The 23427-nt window shown below is 42.5% G+C and overlaps 1 protein-coding gene across 1 annotated transcript; it reads right to left on the bottom strand.

Moving 5' to 3' along the window:
* Positions 1-15312: 15312 nt before the first annotated feature.
* Positions 15313-15852, bottom strand: PLAC1 (placenta enriched 1). The gene has a single exon (XM_052663914.1). It carries the CDS (start codon positions 15850-15852, stop codon positions 15313-15315), a length of 540 nt encoding a protein of 179 aa, XP_052519874.1.
* Positions 15853-23427: the final 7575 nt, after the last annotated feature.

Here is a 23427-nt window from a genome sequence, read left to right on the forward strand (position 1 = left end):
ATATACATTTAAGTGTGTGTAAATTCCATCTTGTTTTGTTTATGCTATTTACAAACAACTCTCACTTTTGGGATTAATGGAGATAAACGTCCTCGGTTGCCTTTAAAAAGAAAGAAAAAAAACATGTTTAGCAAATGTACAGTTTTACTTTAAAACTCCACAACCGTCTCCCAATTAAATATTTATGCCCCACACAAATATGAGAATCCTCACATTAGATATTAAAGTCATCCCTCATTTAACATTTCCTTAGTTGACTACTTAGAAAAACAAAAGTTCATTCGAAATAGCAATGGTGTCAAAGGCGAAGGTCCCTTCCACATTGCTCTGCAAACTCACTGGAATCGAATTCATTTGTACCTGTCATTTAACCCGTTTTTTCTCTCCCAGTGACAGTACAACGACTTGCATTCCTAAAAAGCCACTTCGCTCCCCTAGTTTATGGATTTCCCCTTAGATTAAAGTTTACTTACGAAAAGAGATTACAAACAGGCGTCTTGTCACTTCAGAAGAGAGTCAGTCGCTGATACAATAGACAAAGAATCGATACTTTCGAGTTGCCCATAGCCCCACCCCGCCTTCTGAGCTCAACTGTGTTGGGCCAAATCATTTAAGAGCCAAAGCATACGCCTCTTCCTCTGTTCATATTTTACAACGTTTTGTCTCAATTTTGCAGATGCCTTCTTCCCCCCACCACAAACACGGTGGACCTTCCCTCGGCTCATTCATGCCGACTTTCCCAACGTCATGTTTCCTACAGGGAAAACTAAACAACCTTGAAAGTTTTAGTTGGGAAAAGACAGTGCAAAACTAATCATACATTTATTTCCAAGACATATTTTACGGCTTACAAATAAGAGCCACGAAAAGTTCATGTACAGTCCGTCAAAACCAGTGGATCCCGAGTCTAGCGAGGCTGACAAGCGGTCACAGCCCCTTACTCGATTTTCTCTCCACACCCACCCCCTCCATCTTAGCTTTTTCCAGCCCGTTTCCTAAGAATTCTCCCAGCCCACTCATGTGTCTGTTTCGCCCGCACCCCGGCCCCCCAACATGCTTTCCAATCCCAAAGCAACACATAACTTTTTCAGCGTGGTAACTCAAATTTTTTTCAGTCTGCCGTAACCAACGTGATTAAAGGGAGAAATGCCAGCCAATAAGTCCCTTTTAAAAAAATCTCATGTCACCTCTCGATCCACTCGAAAATGGCGCCGAAATCGAAGAATTTCTTAAATTTCATTGTCAGCTTTTTGCAAAGGTTTCTGGGATTTTCCTGCGAAGCTGCTTCGCCGAGTCTGAGAGCTAGCGAACGAGCAAGCAAGCAAAAGAGAGAGGGAGGAATGGAGGGGGTGCGGAGGGGTGAGACAGACAGACAGCGAGAGAGCGGGGCCCGGGAGGGGAGCGGGGTCGGGGCTTGAGGTCGGCGAGGGCGCGGGGGCCGAGGGACCGGGTCCCGAGCCACTGGGACCGGAGCCGGGCGCGGAGAGGCAGGAGCCCGGGGCCGGGGTTCGGGGTGGCGGCGCGGAGGGCGCGCTCCTGCGTTGGCTGCAGCCGAAGCTCGGAGAGCGGCGTGGCGGAGGCGGAGCGGAGTGGAGCGCGGGACCGGAGCCTCGCGCACCCTGGGAGGCAAGCTGGGCGGCCGGCGGAGAGCCTCCAGCAGCGGCTCTAGAAAAAGCCGGCTCCGGGGGCGTGGCCACGCGGTGCCCACGCCCCCCCTTGGGCGCGCTGCTCCCTGCCCGGGGGCGGAAAGGGGGAGGGGAAGGGGGGAGGGAGGGGGGGCAGGGTGCGTGTGTGTGTGTGTGTGTGTGTGTGTGTGTGTGTGTGTGTGCCGGCGCTCCACGCCACAACCTTGGCCCGCAGCCGGGATGGGGCCGAGAAGGGCACGGGGCATCCAGTAGAGCCGGTACAGAGTCGAAGAGCCGGGGTTCAGGGAGAAAAAAGAATGGGACAAGGCAAAGCCACGGGCACGGGATAGCGCAGCGCGCGCCCAGATGTGTAGGACGGACGCCACTCCGCGCCCACGGGTCCCCTCGCTGTGCCCCCTGAGCTGCCAGTAGGGAGCAAGGTGACTGAGCAACGCCCCTGGCGCTGTGCCGGCTGGGGGTGCCTGACTTGTTGGGGGAGGAAACGGGGGGGTGCTTCGGGCCGCGTGAGCGTAGCGCTTTCCCCAAGCATTTGAGGCCAGCCTAGTGGGGACTCCCCTGCCCACGCCACCCCTCCAAGCCCTCAGGGAGAGCGGCCCAGGGGCGGGCCCCGTACTTGCAGGCCGTCCGCTGGGGGCACAGAGCCCGGAGGGATGGAACAACTGTCTGCACATGTCCCGGTCCAAGAAGGGGAAACATTTTTAAGATTGACCCGGGGCAACAGGAGGGAAATGAGCCCTTATTATAAATGCTAGCGCCTGTTTAGGGACGGAGAGTTGATTTTCTTAGGTGAGAATAGTATTGAAGCTAAGTAGGAGGATGCCCTTAGAAGATGAAGGCTGGAGTGGAGAGGTGAAATATCATCTTGTCTGCAGTTTTCAGATGATACAGCCTACACACGCACACATTGTGCCAGACAGAGGAAGCAAGTGTTATAGTGTGTTAAGTTGTCACATCCAGGTGGGAAATAAGTGGACGTTTGTTGTACTGTTCTTTCAACTTTCCTACTTGCAAAATGTCATAATAAAAACTTTGTGAGAACTCCCTCTCCTCGTTAAAAAAACAGCGCCTGAATGCTGTCTAGGAAAATGAGCGCGACTCCTTTCTCCCTCCCTGTCCCGGGTGGGACAAATCTGTCAGCACGCAGGGCTCAGACCAGCGAGTTCTGGAAGGGAAGGGCAATGGGTAGCGCTGGCCGGCAGCGGCCACAGCCCCGGACACGGAACGCAGGCCCGGAGGTACCCGGGGGCCTCGGGGCAGGTGGGCGGCCAGGCGCACAGCACGGCAGAGGAGCTGCCGAGCGCGCCGGTCTGGGCAGGGGGCTCCGCGGGCGACTCAGCCACCCCGGCTGCGACTCCGACCCGCTCGGCTCAGCTCTGCCCAGCCGCCCGCGCGGCGGACGGGCTAGAAAACGGATGGGCCGCGGGGAGCTGGAGCCGCGCGCCTGACGCCGCCGCCGCGGCCCCGGTCCCCCACGTTCCCCGAGGGTGGCCAGGGCTGTAGCGGCCTGAGCCCTGCGCGCGGGGTGGGGCGGGGGGGGGGGGGAATCGCGCGCTGCACTGGAAAACAAATCAGGTGCTGAAAGAAAAATAGCAACACACACACCACACACACACGAAATCAGTATACAAAAATAAAACCACGGATTCTGCCTTGCTCGGCGCTCAAGTTTCTTGAGCTGCTTAACTCTCGCATGCATTTCACTGAGGTTTCTGGAGCGCCGATGTCAACTCTTAATTTCTTTGCAAGGGCGATCTCGCAGACCCGAGGCGCTGCAAGTGCTGCGCGGCCTGTCCCTTGCCTCTGCGGCTGTTTTCTTTCTTTCATTTTTTTAGAGGTGGGGAGTGGGAGGGAGAGTAGACTCTTCTAGGGTCTGCAAAACTATTTTCAAAAATTAACTAAAAAGATTTTACAGGCTAAGATTTGATTTTCAGGAAAGGTTTTAAGACTGCAGTGACGTGTAAGGGTTCGGTGGGCGCTAAGAAGTTATTTCTAAACGATAATTTCCCTCTGAAAGTTTTCAGAATGCTTCGTGGACAGGGCTGAAAGTTTGTCGGGCTGTCAGACGTGACTGAACAAGCTTCTAAATCCTCAGAGAGATCATTTATAAAGCTCCAGTGTCCTTGGGGTGATAGACTTTTCTGGGCTTTTAAGGGTCGGCTTCGTGGATAAATTTGCTTGGGTCGATCTAACTGCGCACAAGCGTGCATTCCCCTCCTTGGATTAGCAGAAGGACAGAAGATTCCAGCACTATAAGATAAAAGTGGAGTTTGTGGCATGTCCTCCAAAGGGGGGGAAAAAAAGCAAGTTTCCTTTATTAAACTCTTGCTACATCAGCAAATTAGAGAGCCAGTTGAATATTGATGAATGCTTTCAGGGTGAGTAATATGGCTACAGGCCGCAGAAAGTGAGGGCGGGCAAGCTAAGTATTTACTCAAGTGAATAATCTTCGAGTATTTTTCAAATATGATGTCTTAAGGATTTCCTTAGGTTTTCTTAGGACCTCTGAAACAAACCCTGATTCTGCAAATGGCTTCTCATTTTAGTAGGCCCTTCCCAACCTCACAAAACAGAAGTTGCTCAAAGAGTCGCTTAGAAACAGCCTGGCATTAAAACCCAGCCGCAGCCCTCCAAACCCCGGTGTCAAGGAGGGAACTTCTCGCTGGGCAACCCGGGAACCCCCAAATGAAGTGGACACCATTTACTATTTGTTTTTGTTTTTCTTGTCGTTTCTGAAATTTAGCTTCAAAACAGGTATTTTCAGGAAAATAGCACATTTTTTTTTTCCTCCCTGAAACATTCAGAAATTACCTTGATAAGAAATAATTCTAGTCAGCCGTGGGAGGAGAGTTTTAAAAAAGCTTTGAAGGCTCTGAAGGTGCAGCTGAGGAAAATAAATTAGCCCTAGACTGGAGAAATTCACCAAGGAAGTAACCCATAACAAGGTATTTAGAAGAATTTTTGGAAAGTGTTTTCTGAAAAGCAATTGCAAATAAATCTTTGGAATTAGATACTAGGAAAAGGAGTTGAATTGAAAATCTTTTTTACACTGTAAACAAAATGTCTAGAACTTAGCATTTTCATTTTAACTAGAAGTGTCTTTTATGATTATGTTTTTCACGAAGGCCTTGAGTTAGGGAAACAAGATTTCCCTTATGTTGTAAATATCCAGAAGCCTTCAGAGAGATAAAATCAGGATAGAGTTACAGATTTAACAGAAAGAAAACAACTGGAATTGTGTTATGAAGCTTCTACTGTGTTATTTGTAAAAGCTTTTTTTCCCCAGGGTTCAAGAAAAGGCTAGCAGTGAGCAGAAATAATAGACTCATGCCTGCCCTACTGTCAGATTTAGCAAAAAATATAGTGCACCTTAGTAATTTTTATTTTATTTTGAGAAACTGGTTATGATAAAAAATAGCTGTTTGCAAAACTTAGAACTTTGGGGGGGGGTGGGAAATGTCAAATCTTAACTTCTCCCAACTCCATGATCTCACCAGGAAAAAGTAGAATAGTAAATTTTTCCCTTCTGCCAAGGAGGAGCTTAGTAAGTCCTTGATGGCTGTTGCTTTTGATTTCGAAGTCTCTTTTCAAAGATGCGGAATCACTGCCTTCAATGCTGCTGGGATTTCTTCTTTAAACAGGGCATGTTTTTCTTGTTGGGTGTGCACTATTATTGTCTTAATTATTCCTGGATTTTGGCCCATGAAATCAAAGACTCTCTCAGATGACAGAAATGATCGAATCTTTGCACAAAGGAAGGCCACAGTGGAGGGGTGGAGGGTGACTTTAGTCTCTACACTGTGCTGGCCCTACAGGGTCCTCATCCTGTAAGCCAGCTGGACTCCCCTTTGCACCAGAATGAGCTCACAGCACAGTATAATGATAGGGGCATGGAGATGAAAGACCATCTCCTGGACAAGATTTGGTCACTTGTTTTCACCATAAACATTATGATCAATTTCTAATCTTACACTTCTAGCACTTGCCTTGAGCCTTATTACCCTATTATACAGAAGAAATAAAAGCAAAAACTCAGTATAGAGCAATGTCAACACATCAAATGCTATTGGATTCAGGGAGGCTGCAGTGCATTTGGACAGTTGGTTACTCCTTTTATATAAAAAAAATTTTGTTTAAAGCTCCAAATTGGCCAGCACCAAGGAGGTGCTGTCAAAAGCACAGAGCTCCCCAAGTCGGAACGACTTCACTTTTAGGATCTTGCTACTCCTGGGGGAAAAGAATATCTCGCTGGGCAGAGATAGGAGGAGGGGACAAGAAAGTGAACAGTGCTAAGGGATGCTATCTTTGTTTAAAACCAAGATGTGTTTTCCAAACCATGAAATATTTGTTGAAATAGGAAAGGAAGGAAAGTCAATGTGTATAACTGAAGCATAATATTAAAGCTATTAATGCCAAAATATCCAGAACTTCTTCTTGTGTCCATAACATAGCTATTTGCATTAAAAAATATTTAAAAGACTTAATATGTAGAGTTTCTAGGACTGGTGGGAAATGTCGTTTCTTTTACCTCCTGTCTCTTAAAATAATTCTTGGGTTTAAAATCAGGTGGGATTCCACAGTAGCTAATGATCAGGGTGAGCTCCATCCATTGGCAGGAAATGGAGCTGGAGATCTGGGTCCAGTTTTCCATTTTAGCATGTGCCCTAAACCCAGAGCTTCAGCAGCTTCCTTAGCTCAGCGTCCCCAAGGAATGCTTAGGCCTCAGGCAAGGAAGGAGGAAGGAGGCAGAGAGTAAGGGCAAGGACAAAAAAGAGAAAGGAGGAAGGTGAAAGAACAAAAAGAAAATCAAGTCCTTCCCCTCATTCCTTCTCTGTCTTTTAATGCAAACCCTTAACTTGCCACCCCTAGGTCACCAAGGTAACTTTCTCAGGCTCCCTGCTCATCTCCCAGCTTAGTTTGGCCCCTCTCACCCTAGTTCCCTAAGTTCAACTCTAAAAACACAATTCTGATCATATTGATCCTTTAGCACTAAAAAAATCACACAACGGAAAGTGTAGTCCTTGAATGTGGCCTTCAAGGCCCTCTCCCAACCTGGCTCTGATCTGCCCCTCTGGTTGTACCCCTCCACTCTCCAACCACAGCTTCCTTTTACCCTTCCACGCAGAAGATTTTTGCTCTTCTCATTTCCTCATCCCTCAAGGCTCAACCCAAATGCCATCTCCTCCCTGAAGCCTTCTCAGATGATTTCAGGTTGGGGTTAACTGCCTCTGGCCTGTCCCATCACGGCACATTAATAAAGCTCTCTTCCTAGCAGATAGGAAGCCCCTAGAGGGTAAGGACATGCCCATCTATGGATCTCTTCTCAGCACTTTGCACAATTACTTGTCAGTTGGTGTCCAACGCAGATTTTAAATAAATGCTACCTGAGAAGGGAAAAGAGATGGAGGGAGTGAGGAGAATGTCAGGTTGTGTTGGTGTGGAAGCTTGTGGCTAATATCCTCAACAGTTGGCTTAGGTGCCCTTTGGTGCCCTTGGTGCCAAGGGTTGTCTAACCTAAAGCCAACGTGGTTGCTTAACAAGTTGGTCTGAGACTGACATTTGAAACTCATCCCCTTTAATAATATGGAATTAGTTTATTTTAAATTAGCTACTCAGTACCAGAAACCCTCTCCTGAAAAACTACCTCAATCATTTGATTTATTTTTATTTTTTATTTTTTTGTCTGTGTGTCACAGTGTATGGGATCTTAGTTCCCTGACCAGGGATCAAACCCGTGCCCCCTGCATTGGAAACGTGGAGTCTTAACCCCTGGCCCACCAGGGTAGTCCCCCACCATCATTTCGTACTTTTAAGTTTCAAGCTGATTTTTGAAGGGAAGGTGCAACTTGAATGGAATTGGGAAAACAGTATGTTCAGGGACCTGCAGATAGAGAAGAGTTAAAAAGGAGAGAGACTCAGCAAGACAGAGGCTATCTTTTGGGGAATTAGCTGTTGATTGAACTGGACAAATAAGGTCTGCCCCTGCAGGACCAATAGATTAGAGAGGTGTGGAAGTAGGCAGAGGAGTCTTGATTTAATTATGGGACCGTGAGGAGTCTTTGAAGGGCCTTGAGGAGTGTGATGTAATGAAAACTGTTTGCAATAGATTCACGGGGCTTACCTGGTAACTTTACAAACTAAAACTGTGATAAACCTAGGATGATCGGAACCATTGGAATATCCTCTTCTTCATGCACACAGGAGTGAGTTTTCTTACTGGAGAAGAGCACAGATGGAAAAAATACTGCTTCATATATGCCTACTGTGTATCAGGTGATGTGCTAGACTTTTTTCCCCAGCAGCTTTTCTCTTTCTCTCCCTACCCCCTTCTTCCCTTTTCTCTATTTCTCAGACAACTGCATAGACCCCCACCAAAATATACCCCCCCTGCCCCTGACTAGGACTTGACTGACCTTTAAGGATAATCAATTTCCTGTGACATTAGTCATAAAAATATGTTTTAAAATGCCAGTAAATATCAGGCAAAAAAATTCACCAAAAGAATACAGAAATTTAACCTCATGTGCTGATTTGATGGAACAGAGGAACGGAAACACACCTTCTGGACTGAGGCTAATCGTTTTGGAGTGATGGCAGAGCTTCAAACTGGAGAATGTTTTTTTTCATGGGCAGCTTAAAAAATTGTCATTAAATATTTTCAAGAAGTTAAAACAACACTGAAAGCAACTTGGGCAACTTAAATATTCATTGTAGTTGCTGTAACCAAATATCCCAACATATTTGAGCTTAGGTGCTTCAATATAATCAGAAAAGTGTGATTTCTCTATAGCTTGGTAGAGCAAAAATTAAGCAGATGAAATATGAAATGAACACGATAATTAATTTGTAGTTGGATCATAAAAGCCAGATTTTTGAAGAGATAATATTATTTTGATTGCAGACTGTAAATTATTATAGGGAGTTAGTGTAGAAATGACATTGAGGCTTACTTTTGGGTCAATTTGTTCCCAACTTGACCCTCTGTTGGTAGGGGGAAGGGCTGAGTTTTCTCTAACCCCAAAGAAACCAGTCTCACTATGGCTTTAGGACTTGGCTTTAGGACTTATTTCTCCTCTCCTCACACTGGCTTTCTTTCAATATGTTGTCATGTAAATGCAGTTTAGAAAACAGAATAAATATTCTATGGGCATTACTTGGAAAATAAACTTTTAAAGATGTGTATGTATTTAAGTTGTAGAGTTACAACTCAAAAGAATTCTTGCTAGAAAGAAATACGTATTTGGCTAAAAGTCAAAAATTTTGAAGTAACTTTAAAAGGTGAATAATTTACATTAGCCTGGTGTTTATATAATAGGGTGTGTGTGACAAAGTTAAAATAACATTGAAAATAACTTGAGTCATTTAAATATTCCTCCTGGTAACTGTAGAATATAAGTGCTTTTGAAGGGGGGAGTGGTAAGTTTTTAGACAGCTGGCAGGGATTTTTTTGTGTGTGTTCCTTTACATTTGAAAACTGGTATTAGCATTTAATTCTCTGACTCAGAGCAATTCCCCCTTGCCTGTCAGAGAACATCTACAAATGAAGGCTGACAGAGCCAGGCAGGGAAGGGCAAGCCTGTCATTTCACTTCCGGGAACTTGTTTATGAAGCCTCCTGCCATCCCCCACCTGCTCAGACCCTGTTGGCCCCTCTCGGTTCCTGCTGTTTAATAATTCTGGGAGCCACTCTGATTTCATTGCATTACCCTTCAGATAAGTTACAGGAACTTCATCAGTGGCCAAGCCAGATGGTTGTGGATTGGATAGGAACAAAGCAAAAAAAAAAAAAAAAAAAAAGTAGTAATGGGAAGAGTGATGGGAAGCATTCATTGTGTTAGTATTTATATATATATCCATTCTGAAGGAGATCAGCCCTGGGATTTCTTTGGAAGGAATGAGGCTAAAGCTGAAACTCCAGTACTTTGGCCACCTCATGCGAAGAGTTGACTCATTGGAAAAGACTTTGATGCTGGGAGGGATTGGGGGTAGGAGGAGAAGGGGACGACCGAGGATGAGATGGCTGGATGGCATCGCTGACTCGATGGATGTGAGTCTGAGTGAACTCCGGGAGTCGGTGATGGACAGGGAGGCCTGGCATGCTGCGATTAATGGGATCGCAAAGAGTCAGACACGACTGAGTGACTGAACTGAACATATATATATCAATGAGCAAAGTCCCCTGCCTCTCAACTTTGAAGCTGGCTAATGCCATATATGTATATATATATATAGTGTATGTGTGTGTGTGTGGCTCAGTCACTCATTGTATCCCACTTTTTGCGACCCCATGAACTGTAGCTTTCGAAGTTCCTCTGTCTGTGGAATTTTCCAAGCAAGAATACTGGAGTGGGCTGACATTTCCTTCTCCAGGGATATATAAAAAATATGTGCATACACATACATGTGACTCAGATTCCCCCATCTCCCCACTCCCACTGAATTGCATTAGGAAATCATTGGTCTGATCTGAACTAGCATCATCATTTATGTTATTTGATTTACCTTTTACACTTTTCCCCTTTGGCTTTAAATGTCTTCAGCAATGTCGTCTTAGAAAAATAAATAGAAGCTTCCTCTGGAATACTTTTCACCAATCAGTCGGACTTGTAATTTGCAGCTGGTAGGACTTATTTTCCCCAGAGAAGGAAAATAGAACCGACAGAGGCAAGGGTACAGCAGCGACTTATCATGTATTTTTCTACCCAGGCTGTGTCCTGCCATTGATTGTAAATTGATTGTATATACACAGATAAATTGAACAATGTCTCATTTGTGGAGTTAAGGTCATCACTAGGATGGTCCCCAGTGATCCCGCCTCCTGGTGCTCCCACCTTTGTGTAATCCCTTCCCCTCGTGTAGGGGCTGGACCTCCAGAGTTACTTCCCCAACAAATAGAACATGGCAGAAGTGGCGAGATGTCACTTCTGAGACTGGGTTACAAAAAGCCTGTGGCTTCCAGCTTGGACTCTGTCCCTCCTCTCCTTCCCTCCCCCTTCTCCCACTTCCTATCTTTGTTGTCATGATCATCTTCCATACCATGAGAACACTCAGGCAGCCTATGGAGAGGCTCACAGAGAGGAAATGAGGCCTCCTGCCAACCGCCCCTTGAGTGAGCTTGGAAGTGGAATCTTCAACCCCAGTTGCACCTTGAAATGACAATTTGATGGCATCTCCTCAGAGATCTTGAGCCAGAGGTACTTGGCTACATTGTGCCCAGGTTCTTGATCTGCAGAAACCATGAGAGAATAACTAGTTGTTGTTCTGGGGTAAATTTTTTTTTTTGGCTGCGCCAAATATCCTGTGGGATCTTAGTTCCCTGACCAAGGACTGAGCCCCCTGGACCACCAGGGAAGTCCTGTTTTGGGGTAATTTGTTATTCAGCAAGGGCTTCCCAAGTGGCGCTAGTGGTAAAGAACCCATTTGCCAATGCAAGAGACAGGAGACATGGGTTTGATCCCTGGGTCGGGAAGATCCCCTGGAGGAGGAAATGGCAGCTCTCTCCAGTATTCTTGCCTGAAGAATCCCATGGGCAGAGGAGTCTGGTGGTCTTCAGTCTGTAGAGTCGAAAACAGTTGGACGTGACTGAAGCAACTTGGCATGCATGCACATTGTTCAGCAATAGATAACTAATATAGAAAGTTTTATAATTGTATAATCAGTGTATAAGTTTATAAGCTGAAATCTGATCAAATCATTTGTTTTCTTCTGAAAAAGTTGTAGAAAGTCGCAAGACTAAAAGCCCTCTCCTTATGTCTCTCTCTGTCTCTGTCTCTCTCCCTGTCCTCTCTTTCTCTCTTTTATGGGAATAAACAACTATGATTACACTTTAAGCAGTATATCATAGAGATCAACCACAGGGATTGCAATACTAATTAGATTGAAAGAAAACAGGGAAAAAGAATTAAAAGATGTTACTTCGTAAATTAGCCTTTCTTTAAACATTTGATCTTTGATGATGTATTTCTTTTTTTTTTTGGATAGCGTATTTCTTATAAACCTGGTGTGTGTGCACCTCTGTCTGCATGTGTGTGTGTGTGTGTGAGAACATGCTGTGTTTAGTTTAATGCTTGGTCAGACTTTCATTCTTGATGGAGGAATGGAGGGATGGGAGTATTGACATGCAGCTCCAAAATGGCCTATTAGTTAAAATTAGGGATAAAAGACTTTTTGCCCTTGACGTTTAAATATACTTTATACTGTTTTTAAAAATCTGGTTTCCTGTTTTATAATCAGTATTATAATACCCTGTTTTCAGGGTATAGGAATTAGAATTTAAATGTTACTTTGACTCTCTTTCTATCAGTGAAATATTTTTAAATATTTGACAAGCAATTATCATAACACATGGTTTCAAACATTTTTGGCTTTCCCAGAGAGTGAACAAAATGTGAAAATGCTCATTTCTTTTGAGGGCAATAAAGCATTTATTATTATCACAAATATGATTAAAATTATGTGGTAGATTTTTATAAATCATGTCACCTTAAAAGTGAAATGGACATTACCACAATGAAGGAAGAAAATGCCCTTTCAGAGTGGCATGTCAAAAGGTAAATAAATTAGCCAACTCAAAATGCAGTTTTTTCTTAAAGCATTTTTATCTTCCCATCTTTTGAATGGTTTCTATGCTTATGAACTTCCAGGCCGTTTCTCAGTAACAGTCACCAAACGGGCTTGAGCACCTACTGAATACCTTCACCAAGTGCTACATAAGCGAAAAGCAACACAAACAAACAAACAAGTAGGACAAGGTCTCCCATGCTCAAGAAGCACATGATCAAGCAGAAAAGATCAAACATGGAACAGAAACGGTTGAAGTTTGCTTTTACTGAGTAAAGACATGTCCGACTCAACAAGTGCAGATTACTCCTGAATTCTGAAAAAAATTATGCCTAATTATACAGAGATTTTTACCCAGGTAAAATATGATTCTTGATACAATACTGCTTTGCATCTTTGTTCTTGCTATTTCCTTTGCCTAGAATGCCTTTGCCCTCCATCTTCATCTGATGAAATCCTCTCTGTCACTTAAGGCCTAGTTCAAATGCCCCCAATTTCATGAGGCCTAAGCTTATTCCATCTTGACTTATCTGTTGCACTGGAAAAATTAACCTACCCAGGTCTCTGGTCTAGAATCCCATGAGTCACACTTCTTTCATCTCTTGATCGCTTCTCTTTGGTATCCTTTGTTGTCTCTCTCTCTCTCTCTTTTTTGCAACTGTGCCTTGAAGATTGAATGTTAGGGAGTTTTCATTTTCTGATCCTAATCACCTAAATTCATGTCATCTTCCCAAGGCTTTATCTCCCAGTAATTACCTCTTCTACCCTTTTCTTAAGCTCCAGTTCAAGGAAGCTCGATTTCTTGAACTAATTCCTGGACATGTTCTCTTGGATATCACTATCATCTGCAACTCAACTTGTCCAACCTGGACTCATCTTCACCCCTATCCTTTACCCTCACCCCAGTTTCCTTACTTAAAGCCAGAACTGACCATGTCTTCTGAGCTTCCAGGGCTCTAAGTGATGACATCTTCTTTGATTCAATCTCTTCTTTTTCACCTATATCCTGTCAGACAGATCAGGGCTTAGCTCCAATCTCATGGCCTCCATGAAGCCTGTCCTCTCTGCTCCAGGGTCTGGAGTCTGTCACACTCCAAATTTGCCTGCACAGCTCAATTTCTCTCTTGATCAGGAATGGGGCTTCTATAGACATTTAACTGTTTCATAGGCTAAAATGAATGAAGTCTTGTTGTTCTTCACTTGAAATCATTCTCATTTTCATCTCTTCCTACACTTTTACACCTTCCTCTATTTGTTCTTCTCATGTCCTGTCACCTAACTTACAGCCCTAACCCACTAGGTGTCTTCCCATCAACAGTGCACTTAACTGCCCTGTACCAGTTCTTATGCTCACAAAGGATGCCCCTTGTCTTACTTTGTGCTTAGCCAACTCCTCCTTATCTTCTAAGAATGAGATCACTGCCCATCTCAACCAGGAAGTCTTCCTGGCTCTTTCAACCCGACTGGAAGCTTCTCCTCTCTGGGAGGGAGTGTTAAGTGTAGGGGAGGAAAATGCATTTTGGAGCTAGTCCAACCTGGGTTTGAATCCCAGTGATGTTACGTACTAACTATCAAGCCTCAATTTCTCTGAGACTCAGACTCCTCATCTAGAAAACAGAGAAAATAATTTTTATCTTGCAGAGCAGTTGTGAGGATTAGATAAGGTCATGTGTATAATGTATCAGGCATATGGTAACAACTGTTATTAGCGAGTAGGTCTTGAGTGTCCTCCAAGGCTGATACGTTGCACAGCCCCCGGGGGTGTCTCCACGAATACTGCCCCTTGAGGTTGTCAAGTGCACAACCTGGATGTGTAGTCCAGTTCTACTCTATCTAGTACCAGTTTGCTATGTTATTTACAGGTGTTTTAGTGTTTAATAATCCATAAGCTTGTGAAGAGAGGATGGGAAGGGCAGTCCTCATTTTCTTGTACGTAGCCTTGTTTATTGCTACTTTTCTACCCCATTTCTCACCTCTGTCAACTGCCCTCTACCCCAACTATATTGGATTAAACTAATTGTAGTTTCTCTGATGGCTGCATCCCTGATCCTCAGGCCTCTGAACAGGCCCATTCTCTGGGCTAGAATAGCTTCTAGCTCTCTAGGCTTGTTTACTTGTCTTCTCCTGATTAGACCATGTTAGTCTTATTCACCAATGCATGCTCAGCATCTAACATAATACTTGGAACATAGGATGAGGGTGCTAAATGTTGGTTGAATGAACACACTGTTTCCAGGGATTGTTACCTAGTTTTCTTCAAGAAGGGGCAGGAGATTTTTAAATGAACAGCTGTGTTTCTTCGATGGCCATGACTGTGATATACTGGGTATTTGTTCCCCCTCCCTAATTTGTATATTGAAATCCTAACCCCCAGTGTGATAGTATTAGGAGCTGGGAAGATAATTAGGTCATGAGAATTGAGTCTTCATGAATGTGATTAGTGCACTTATAAAAGAGACCCAGAGAACTCACTGTTGAATAAACTGATGTACCTTCCCTTTGCAAGTCTTTGAGAACACTAATGGATAGCCAGGCTTGGCTGAAAATTTTCTGATCACATAAGTTGGGCAGCTTTTCAGAGTACTATCAGTCTGTGACTGAGTATAAGATCTACCCCTTGGCCTCAGGAGTATACCTTCTAGTTGGTGGGAAGTGAGTTGAGTGATTCCTAGAACCACTGGTGATTTATAAACCACTAGTGTGAATTCTGCCTTCCATGGACAAAAAGTGATACAGAAAAGTGATAGATCAAACTAAGAAGGTATGTGGCTAAGTGCTAAGTTGGGTGGTGTAGAGTTTCAGGGACATGCATAGACAGATGGAGAGATTCACTGGGGGCCCTTAAAGGAGACAGAAGTCATCTTAGAGAAGGGACCAGGCACTCACATTTGTAAAGCACTTAGAAGAATGTCTGGTGCATAGTAAAAAGCATTGTATGTGTTTATGAAATAAAAATGCCCAACTGATATTTCTATGCCAGCAGGATTTTATTTACTCCTAAAAATATACAAAAAAAATTTTTTTTAAAAAAGCTCATTCATGAAATCACCATGAGTTGTTTTTTCTCAAAAGCACACATAGGAGGGTCATAAGAGCCTCTATTTGTCTACTTAGTGACGTGGGGCTCGTCTCTGCCCTCTTTCATTGTAGACACAAGACAGACAATAGCAGTTGGGCCTTTGGCTGGACTGTGACAAGGTGAACACTTCATAGCATGTCTCGCCATTCCGGGTTGTGACCCCTCCGTTGGGGGCTAAGTTCCTGGAGCAGGACGTCGTGAGCCATGGGGAACATATCGGGGCAGTACATGACACTGGAATCACATACTTAGATGAGGTATGCTTGGAAGTGTAGTATATTTCAGAGCTGTAGAGAACCATGTCCTGAGAGATAGCCTTGGCCCTGATACCACATTCTGTCACACGATAGGTGAATTGGTAGGCATATGGCTGAACATGGTTGGCAGGGCAACCCAGGCCCAAGTGTAACTCATGGAAGTGTACATATACTTCGTTGTTCAACATGAAGGGGTGTACTGTGACCATGAACCAGTCTGTCGAGCACAGTACAGTCATTGGATTTTGTCCGGAACAGGCTGAAAACACAGAGGTGAGGATAATCAGCTCTCTTATCAGCTCGAAAACTTTCATTCTGGCAGCTTATCAGGTAACGACTCTCAGGAAACAGGAAGCTATCTCTTGAGGAGTTCTAGAGCACACAAAAACACAAAAGGCAAATCATCATATTTCTTATGGTAAGTTCAAACATGAGCATTAAAAAAACAAAACAAAACAAAAGGCCAGGGACTTCCTTGGTGGTCCAGTGGTTAAGATTCCTTGCGTCCACTGCAGGGGACACGGGTTCTATTCCTGGTCCAGGAACTAAGATCCTGTATGCCACAGTACAGCCAAAAAAAAAAAAGAGGCCATTCCTAAAGCATCGAAAAAAAAAAAGTGAAGCAAGTAGAACTTAAATGTTCTCACTGAAAAGAAAAAAAGCTAAACATGTGAGGTGAGGGATGTGTTTAATTAACTCAATAGGGGGAATTCTTTCACAACGTAAATGTATGTCAAATCAGCACGTTGTACACTTTAAATCTCTTCCAATTTTATTTGTCTATTATACCTCAATAAAACTGAAAAAAAAAATAAGAAGCAAAGGAAAATATCTTTGTGAGAGAGAACTGAATTTTTCATTCATTGTTGGAACTCATGGGTTTCTAGATAACTACAATGATTTCTTTAAATGACTTTACCATGTTGTTTTGGTATAAAACTTCCTCACATATGCAATGAAAGTCTACACTGATTAGGAGTGGCATTCCTTTGTGTGCAACCCCAACAAAAAAGAAAACAAAATTGTTTTCATGCCAAACATTAAATAAGGTGACAGACAATAACAGTTTAATTCAAGCTGACAGCACTTTCCTCCTGAAGGCCCCAATGTCCTCCCCTATACCATACTAATGAACTCTTCTCTATTGCCTTCTTTTGGTTAGCAACAAATTTAATTAAATGAAAACCCAGCAAGAAATTTTGGTTTATTTCTGACAAACAAGTGGCTCATTTAAAGTGATCAAATGAATGCTTTAAAAATGCCAGCAGTGGCTATTGATTGTGAAAATTAATAAACATCTTTTACTCTTGTGATTATGTAACTATTACTTACTTAATACCATTGTATCATGATTGGTCAATAGAAAAATAATGTAACTCTATATCACCAAAAGTGGGATCTAGTAGAAAAACCTATAATCACTTTTTAAAATCTGGATGCATGTCAGAATTATCTTGAAATTTTTTGAAAATACAAATGTTCAGGTATTGCTTTTTTCTTCAGAGCTCCAGATATGTTTCTAATCAGTAGCCATGTTTAAAAACAACTGGACTATATGATGACCTTTTACTTTTATTTAGTTAGTTTCACTTTTTCTATTTCATATCCAGTACTCCCATTTCATTTAGTTTACATTCTCCAATTTCTGCATCTCTTCTTTTTTTTTTGATGTTCTTTCTCAAGCCTTTATCAAGTGTAGTAGAAAAACTTTTCTATACATATGTGTAAGTATGTACAATGTATATATTTTAGAAAACTTATGAATTCTTGCCTAACTAAAAAAATTATGATATCTTGATTCTACTTATTTGACTTAATATGAATAGAAGGCTAGATTTCTAATTAAAAAATAGATACACAATAGGCAACAAAGACTTACTGTAGAGCTTAGGCAACTATAGTCAATATCTTGTAATAACCTATGATGGAAAATAATTTCAGAAATAATATATGTGTATTTGTATAACTGAATCACTTTGCTGTGCACCTGAAACATTGTAAGTCAACTATACTTCAATAAAATATATATATATATATGTATATATATAAATGCCAGCTATAGCATCATAGGCCATTATAACCAATAGATTCCCTAATATATTCCTCAAGACACTTTGTAAAATAGTGAAATTGCAGAAATAAAAACATAATGGTTTTTATTTGGACATTTCCCCATCCGTATTACACATGAAAACTACCAAAAAGTCCCATATTGAAGAAAGCAAGTCATGGGTTTGCAGTTTACACACTGATTGTCAAGGCATCTCTTAAGGTGTTCTTTGTGGCCATGGCTTGGACCTCATGGAGTCATATGCTTTGCTTGACATTCTTTTATTTTCACTGGTCTTTTAAATTTATTTTCTTTTTCAATAGGAAGCTTTGTAGCCATTTCCCAGTCCTATTGCCTTTACCTCCTAAAGAGTGACAGGCAGAGTAATAAAGAGGAAAAAGGAGTCATGCTAAGAACAAGTGTCTGAAGCACTGCTTCAGAAGGGGTACACATGAAGAAAGAAGGAAGGAACAGGAATATCATCACATATTGTTCAACTCAGCTTTCATTTTAAAAGTGAAAATAGAATAAATCAAATAGAAAAGTGACTAAAATTTCAAAGGAAATGTCTATGCAGGGTTTTACTTTTGCTCCTTGCTGAGTTAAGTAATCCTTGAGTAAATGAACTCATTTGCTCTGTTGAGTGTCTACTATGTGCCCAGCACTGTGCTAAATAGAAAGCATCCCAAGACAGTTCTTTCTTCCCCTCTTTCTCAGTTGCAAAAATGCAGCTTCTTCTTTTCCTTTGATACTGATGAATTTGCCGTTTTCTTTAATGGCAGAGGAGCCCACTAGCCAGGTCCTGTGGCCTGGATGGAAAGTTTTGTTTTTATGTCAGCGCTTGATCTGATTGGTGCCCCTGTCTTTCCCTCCCTTGTTACTGACTCCTCATTCTCTTGAGGATACTGAGGTGTAAAGAGAAGCCTAAGAGGTTTACCTGGCTCCTTCCTTTCCTCTTTGTTCTGAAATGTCTCTCTTAAGACTATTTTTCGGTTTGTTTTCCACAAAGCAAAAAAAGAAAAAAACAAACAGAAAACAACAGCCACACCAAACCGAAAACTCAACCCTCTTACGCCTCCAAAAAACCAACCAAACAAAATACAATGGTGATGACCACAGCAACAACAAAAACCAAGTGAATTCTGATGCCAGCTGCTCCTGGATAATGACTCAACAGCTAAATAAACAAGCTACTTGCTCCAGAATGATGTGCATTTGCTGAGGTTGCTTCTGGAAGCTGAGGTCATCGCACCATCACTGCCGTACTACTGTCTTGGTCTCAGGAAGACCACCTTGTCCTGAGCTCACTTTAGGAGTGTTCTTCTCTCTCTCTCTCTCTCCCTCTTTCCTCCTTCCAACGTCGTCTCACAGTCTGGACCTATTTGCCCTGAACAAAAACTTCCCTTTTAAGTACTTCCTGGAAATAGGCCAGGGAAACAATCCTTCCACTCCAGTTTTGTTGTTCAAACTCCTAAACTGAGACCAAGTTTAAGGCTGTGTTCTCATCCAGAGAGTTAGCCATCCATTTCTTCTCCTTCCCTCGAGCATCTTTTCTATCTTCCCTTCTCCTCCTTTCATCCAAAGAGAATTATAAAAAGCCCAGATTGTCTGAGAAACATTACAGTTGCCCCCCAACCAATCATTTTAGACTACCTCACTCTCACCCCCAACATTAACTTTTTGAATTACATTCACTGAATCAGTCTTGAAGGAAGGGTTTTAGTAAACATCACTGAGTTTGGGAGTTTATTTAGCATAGGACAGAATTTGTTTCCTCTGATTTTCTTGTAACCACAAGATTGCCAGAAGATTGGAGCAATAAATGTGTGTGACAACATAGCTTGGGCTCAGATAAAACTGAAAAATGAAGTTACTGGGACCTATGTTTAAGACTGCATCTCTAGGGACTTTCCTGGCGGTCCAGAGGTTAAGACTCTGTGCCTCCAATGCCGGAGGTGCTGGTTCAATCCCTGGTTGGGGAACTAAGATCCCATAAGCTGTGTGTGACCAAAGGAAGAAAAATGGCTGCCTCTCTAAGGTGAGAGAGAGGAGTTGGGACATCAGGAGAGAGCAGAAGGCACTTGCTAATGAACTTGCTAAGGCTTAGCTTAATGCCACTCTTGGGGAGTTGCTCTGTTTTGCTGAGTACAGGTCATCAGAACTGGGCAGCCTCCTTTCCCTAATGCCTGCAATTCGCAGGGAAGTTAGAGGGTGTGTGTGTGGGAGTGTGGGTGTGAGTTAAGGGATGGTTGTAACTCATTCACAACACAGTGTGAATTCATCAGGTCAGCAGCCCTTTCTAACATCCAGCTGAGATGCGCTGGTAGAATGGGATCTTGGACTTGACTGGGGAGGGAGAGGGTGGGCTTTGATTACAGGGTGAGGGGGAGCAGAGGAAAAAGAGGGCTGAAGGGCTAAAGATGGGAAGGGGGTGCGAGAAGAGAGGGCTGTGCGGGGATGCCAAATTAGAGCTATTTTTAGCCATAGTTGGGTCTGTGCACAGCATCCCAGGAGCTAAGGGAGTTAAGATTTGGGGAAGAAATAACTGCAGAGAAGGGAACATTCACCCTGGCTTCTTAGAGGAGGTTGGACTGTTAGAAAAGCCACAAATTATCCCTGTGACATCCCAGAATCTGTGAGCTTTGATGCATTTGTATAACCAAACAGGGCTCAGCTATTGGTACTACAGTTCTGAACTGAGCTATAGAGAGGCCAGTAAATCCAGAGCTGCTAATGACATGTGGATGCAAAATGTTTGCTTTCCTTGCAGCTATAGAGTACAGTAGCTTTCTGTTTTTCTAAATGTGGTTCATGCATACACAGTTTCCATCAGTTCTTTTAAAAGAGTTTTCCTCCTCTCCCCTTTTAAAAAATTGCCTTAATAAGCCTAAATCTTAATACATCCTTTACATTAAAAGAAAAAAAAAAACATGAAACGTTTCATTCTGGGAATATGAACTCTACTGCTTAATGTCTTACAAGAAAGAGATTGAATATTGGTCTAAACAAAGAGCGTTTTTAATCTCATGGAAAAGAAGATATTTTTTAAGAGAGACAAAAGCTGAAGTCTAACTTAGTCTTGTGATGTTGGTGAGCAAATGGAGATGTGTAACACAAATCTCCTTGAAAGCAAACAGGACTTTTGCCTCCTCATCGCCTCTGATGTCGTTAAAGACACATATGAACTCTTTGCATGGGGAATGGGGAGGGGAATTAGCTAAACATTTCCACATCTGGTTTGAGAACAGTTTGGAAAAAGAATTCACTCCATAGGCTCCTGGAAGCTTTTGGGGTCAACAGTTATTTATTTTTAAAATTCAGTATACTCATGACAGCAGAGTTATCACTTGTATATTGTTTTCCCAGAATCTTGTTGTCAAAACAAAAGGAAACAGAGGGGAAAAGGAAACTCCAAAGCAGTATGCAATTATCTCAGGGAAATATAACTGTCAGGGCATTGATTTGCAGCAGTTTGTTCATGCTCTTGCAGCTGATTTGAAGAAAAATGAATCTGAGTTGGAATAAAAATCCTTCTAAAAAATAAAAACAGAAGAATCCTAACACTCTGTGGACCCTTTAGTTTAGAAATTCAAATAGTCACATGTTGACTTTGCCCAGCCAACTATCTCAAAGTTTGGGAGCCTTTTAAAATTGAGGCCCAGTTATAAAGAATTACTTGGTTTGCTGCTCTCAAAGAAAGTGAGGATTGTGATTATATTAATGATGTTGAAGTTACATTAAGGTGAGTTAGAAAATTAAATTACTGCTTTTGTAGAACTTACATTTATTCTAAAGAAATCTGGGCCCAGTTTTGTTTTCTAGCCTCATGAAGCAAGCTGTTAAAGTAACCACACATTATTCATTGTTTGGTGAGGAAGAAGAATTATGAACTGCTAATGCTTAACAATGTCCATTCTCTCAACCGAGGAAAACACCTTGACTCAACCCTAGGAAAGATTTCATTCAAATTAAACTAATCATTAAAAGTGTTTTTTTTCCCCCCTCTGATTCTAAAGGTGGAAACAGTGGAGGGAAAAAAACTATAGAAAAATTGGGAGATATAGAAAAAACAGAAAGCATTCTTTGATCTCAAAATGATCATTGTTAAATTTTTAGTTTCTATACTTTTAGTTTTGCAGGGAGCAGAAAAGTCTATATAAATATATATGATCCAAAGTCATTTCTGGAAAAAAAAAAAAGGCAAGGCTTTTTGAAAGCTGTTTTAAATTTTTGACATTGAATTTGAAGGCAATCAAAGCATTATTTTTGTTTGGGCCATCTGGTTTTGTTCTTATAATCTGTTAAGCTATCAAGCATAGTTTAAATGTCATGGTTCATCTCATGCACAAATAAAGGTTGCGAAATAAGTAAGAATCCAAGCTCCTTGTAAGAGAGAGAAGTTTTCGCTGGGTCATAAATTTGGTTACGAAAAGGTGAGGAGTCTGATGTGAAATCAAGTCATAATAAGGGTAAACCATACCCTGACTGAACATAAGCATTTCCAAATAAATATAGAAAGCTGTACTTTGGTGGAAATGGCAAATATCAGGTTATGGGAACCCATTCCCTTTCATGAGGAGAAGCTGAGTTAGTTCAGTCTTTAAAGTTGAACGAAGGGATGTATTTCATAATTTCCATAAAATGTAAGGAAAATCCCAAATGCATGCCCCTAATCCAGTTCATGTGTTAATTTAATAATTTATTTGAGTTTGATTTTTCAGAAAATGACACCCTTTGCCACAAAGCCTCAGAGTCCCTTCTCATTTCAAAAGACAAGGTAAGTTTATGTCTGGGCAGAGGCTGCAAGTCCGCAGCAGCATGGCCACCTTTTTAACCCATTAGTCATCTCTGGAAGGCTGCCCAAACCAGAGAAAGGCTCCTTCGCCCAAGATGACTTCTGGGTGTTACCATCAGAAGGCAGAGGACTGAATCAGACGCTCCTTCAAGGGCTTCACCACCTCTTTGATACACCTGTGTCAATAAACAAGGGCTCTAGGTGGCTTTCAAAAACGGTCAGGCACATTCCTCTCTCCCTTTCAAAATTGGGATTTTTGGGTACAGGTTTTCTTAAAGTGAGGTGCATGTCTATGGCCCCAGCTGAAGGATGGCTTAAGTCCAAATCAAACCACAGTTTACTTTACAGACTGTTTGGCTGATTTTTACCTGACTTGACTAATATGTGGCTCTCTCAAATCCAAAGCTACCTTGTGTATGCCCCCACCCAGAATGTGGCCACTTGGTCCATGTGCGTACACCCTGACTGAGGCCATTCACCATCCCTTGACTCCCGAGAGGGAGAAAGGGTTTAGAAAAGGTTTCTTTGGTAGGAAAGCTGTTGCCCATTGTTAGGGAGCCTATAGCTTGGGAGGCTTGCCTGCATATTGGAATAGGTAAAGAGGCATTGCCCTGAGGCCAGGACATTGTGGGAAAGGCAAATCCTTCTCTCCCTCTCTTTTTCTCTCACACACATATACAGGCACACACAGATGGACTGATGGACGAATAGACAGACACATTAAGAAGGAAGGAAAACCCAAATCTATTTCCCGCTGTTGCCATGATCCTTACTACTTTTTCCCATCCCTTAATCCTTGGGCTGTAAATTCCTTAGGGAGCTGAGTCTTGATCTACTATAGTGTCTGGTACATGGTAAGTACTCAGTACATAGTTATTGAATAAAAGAATGAAGGAACCACCAGAAATTACCATCTTCCCCTGTGCCTCCTTATCCAGCCCCTAAAGGCCTGAACCTTGTTACTGTAAATCTTTCCTCCACTCATTCCCCAAACTCCTCCTTGAAGTCCTGGGGCAACAGTGAAAATTTTCTTGGTAGAAAGTG

The sequence above is a fragment of the Budorcas taxicolor genome, chromosome X (assembly GCF_023091745.1).
Source record: "Budorcas taxicolor isolate Tak-1 chromosome X, Takin1.1, whole genome shotgun sequence".
Taxonomy (NCBI): Eukaryota; Metazoa; Chordata; class Mammalia; order Artiodactyla; family Bovidae; genus Budorcas; species Budorcas taxicolor.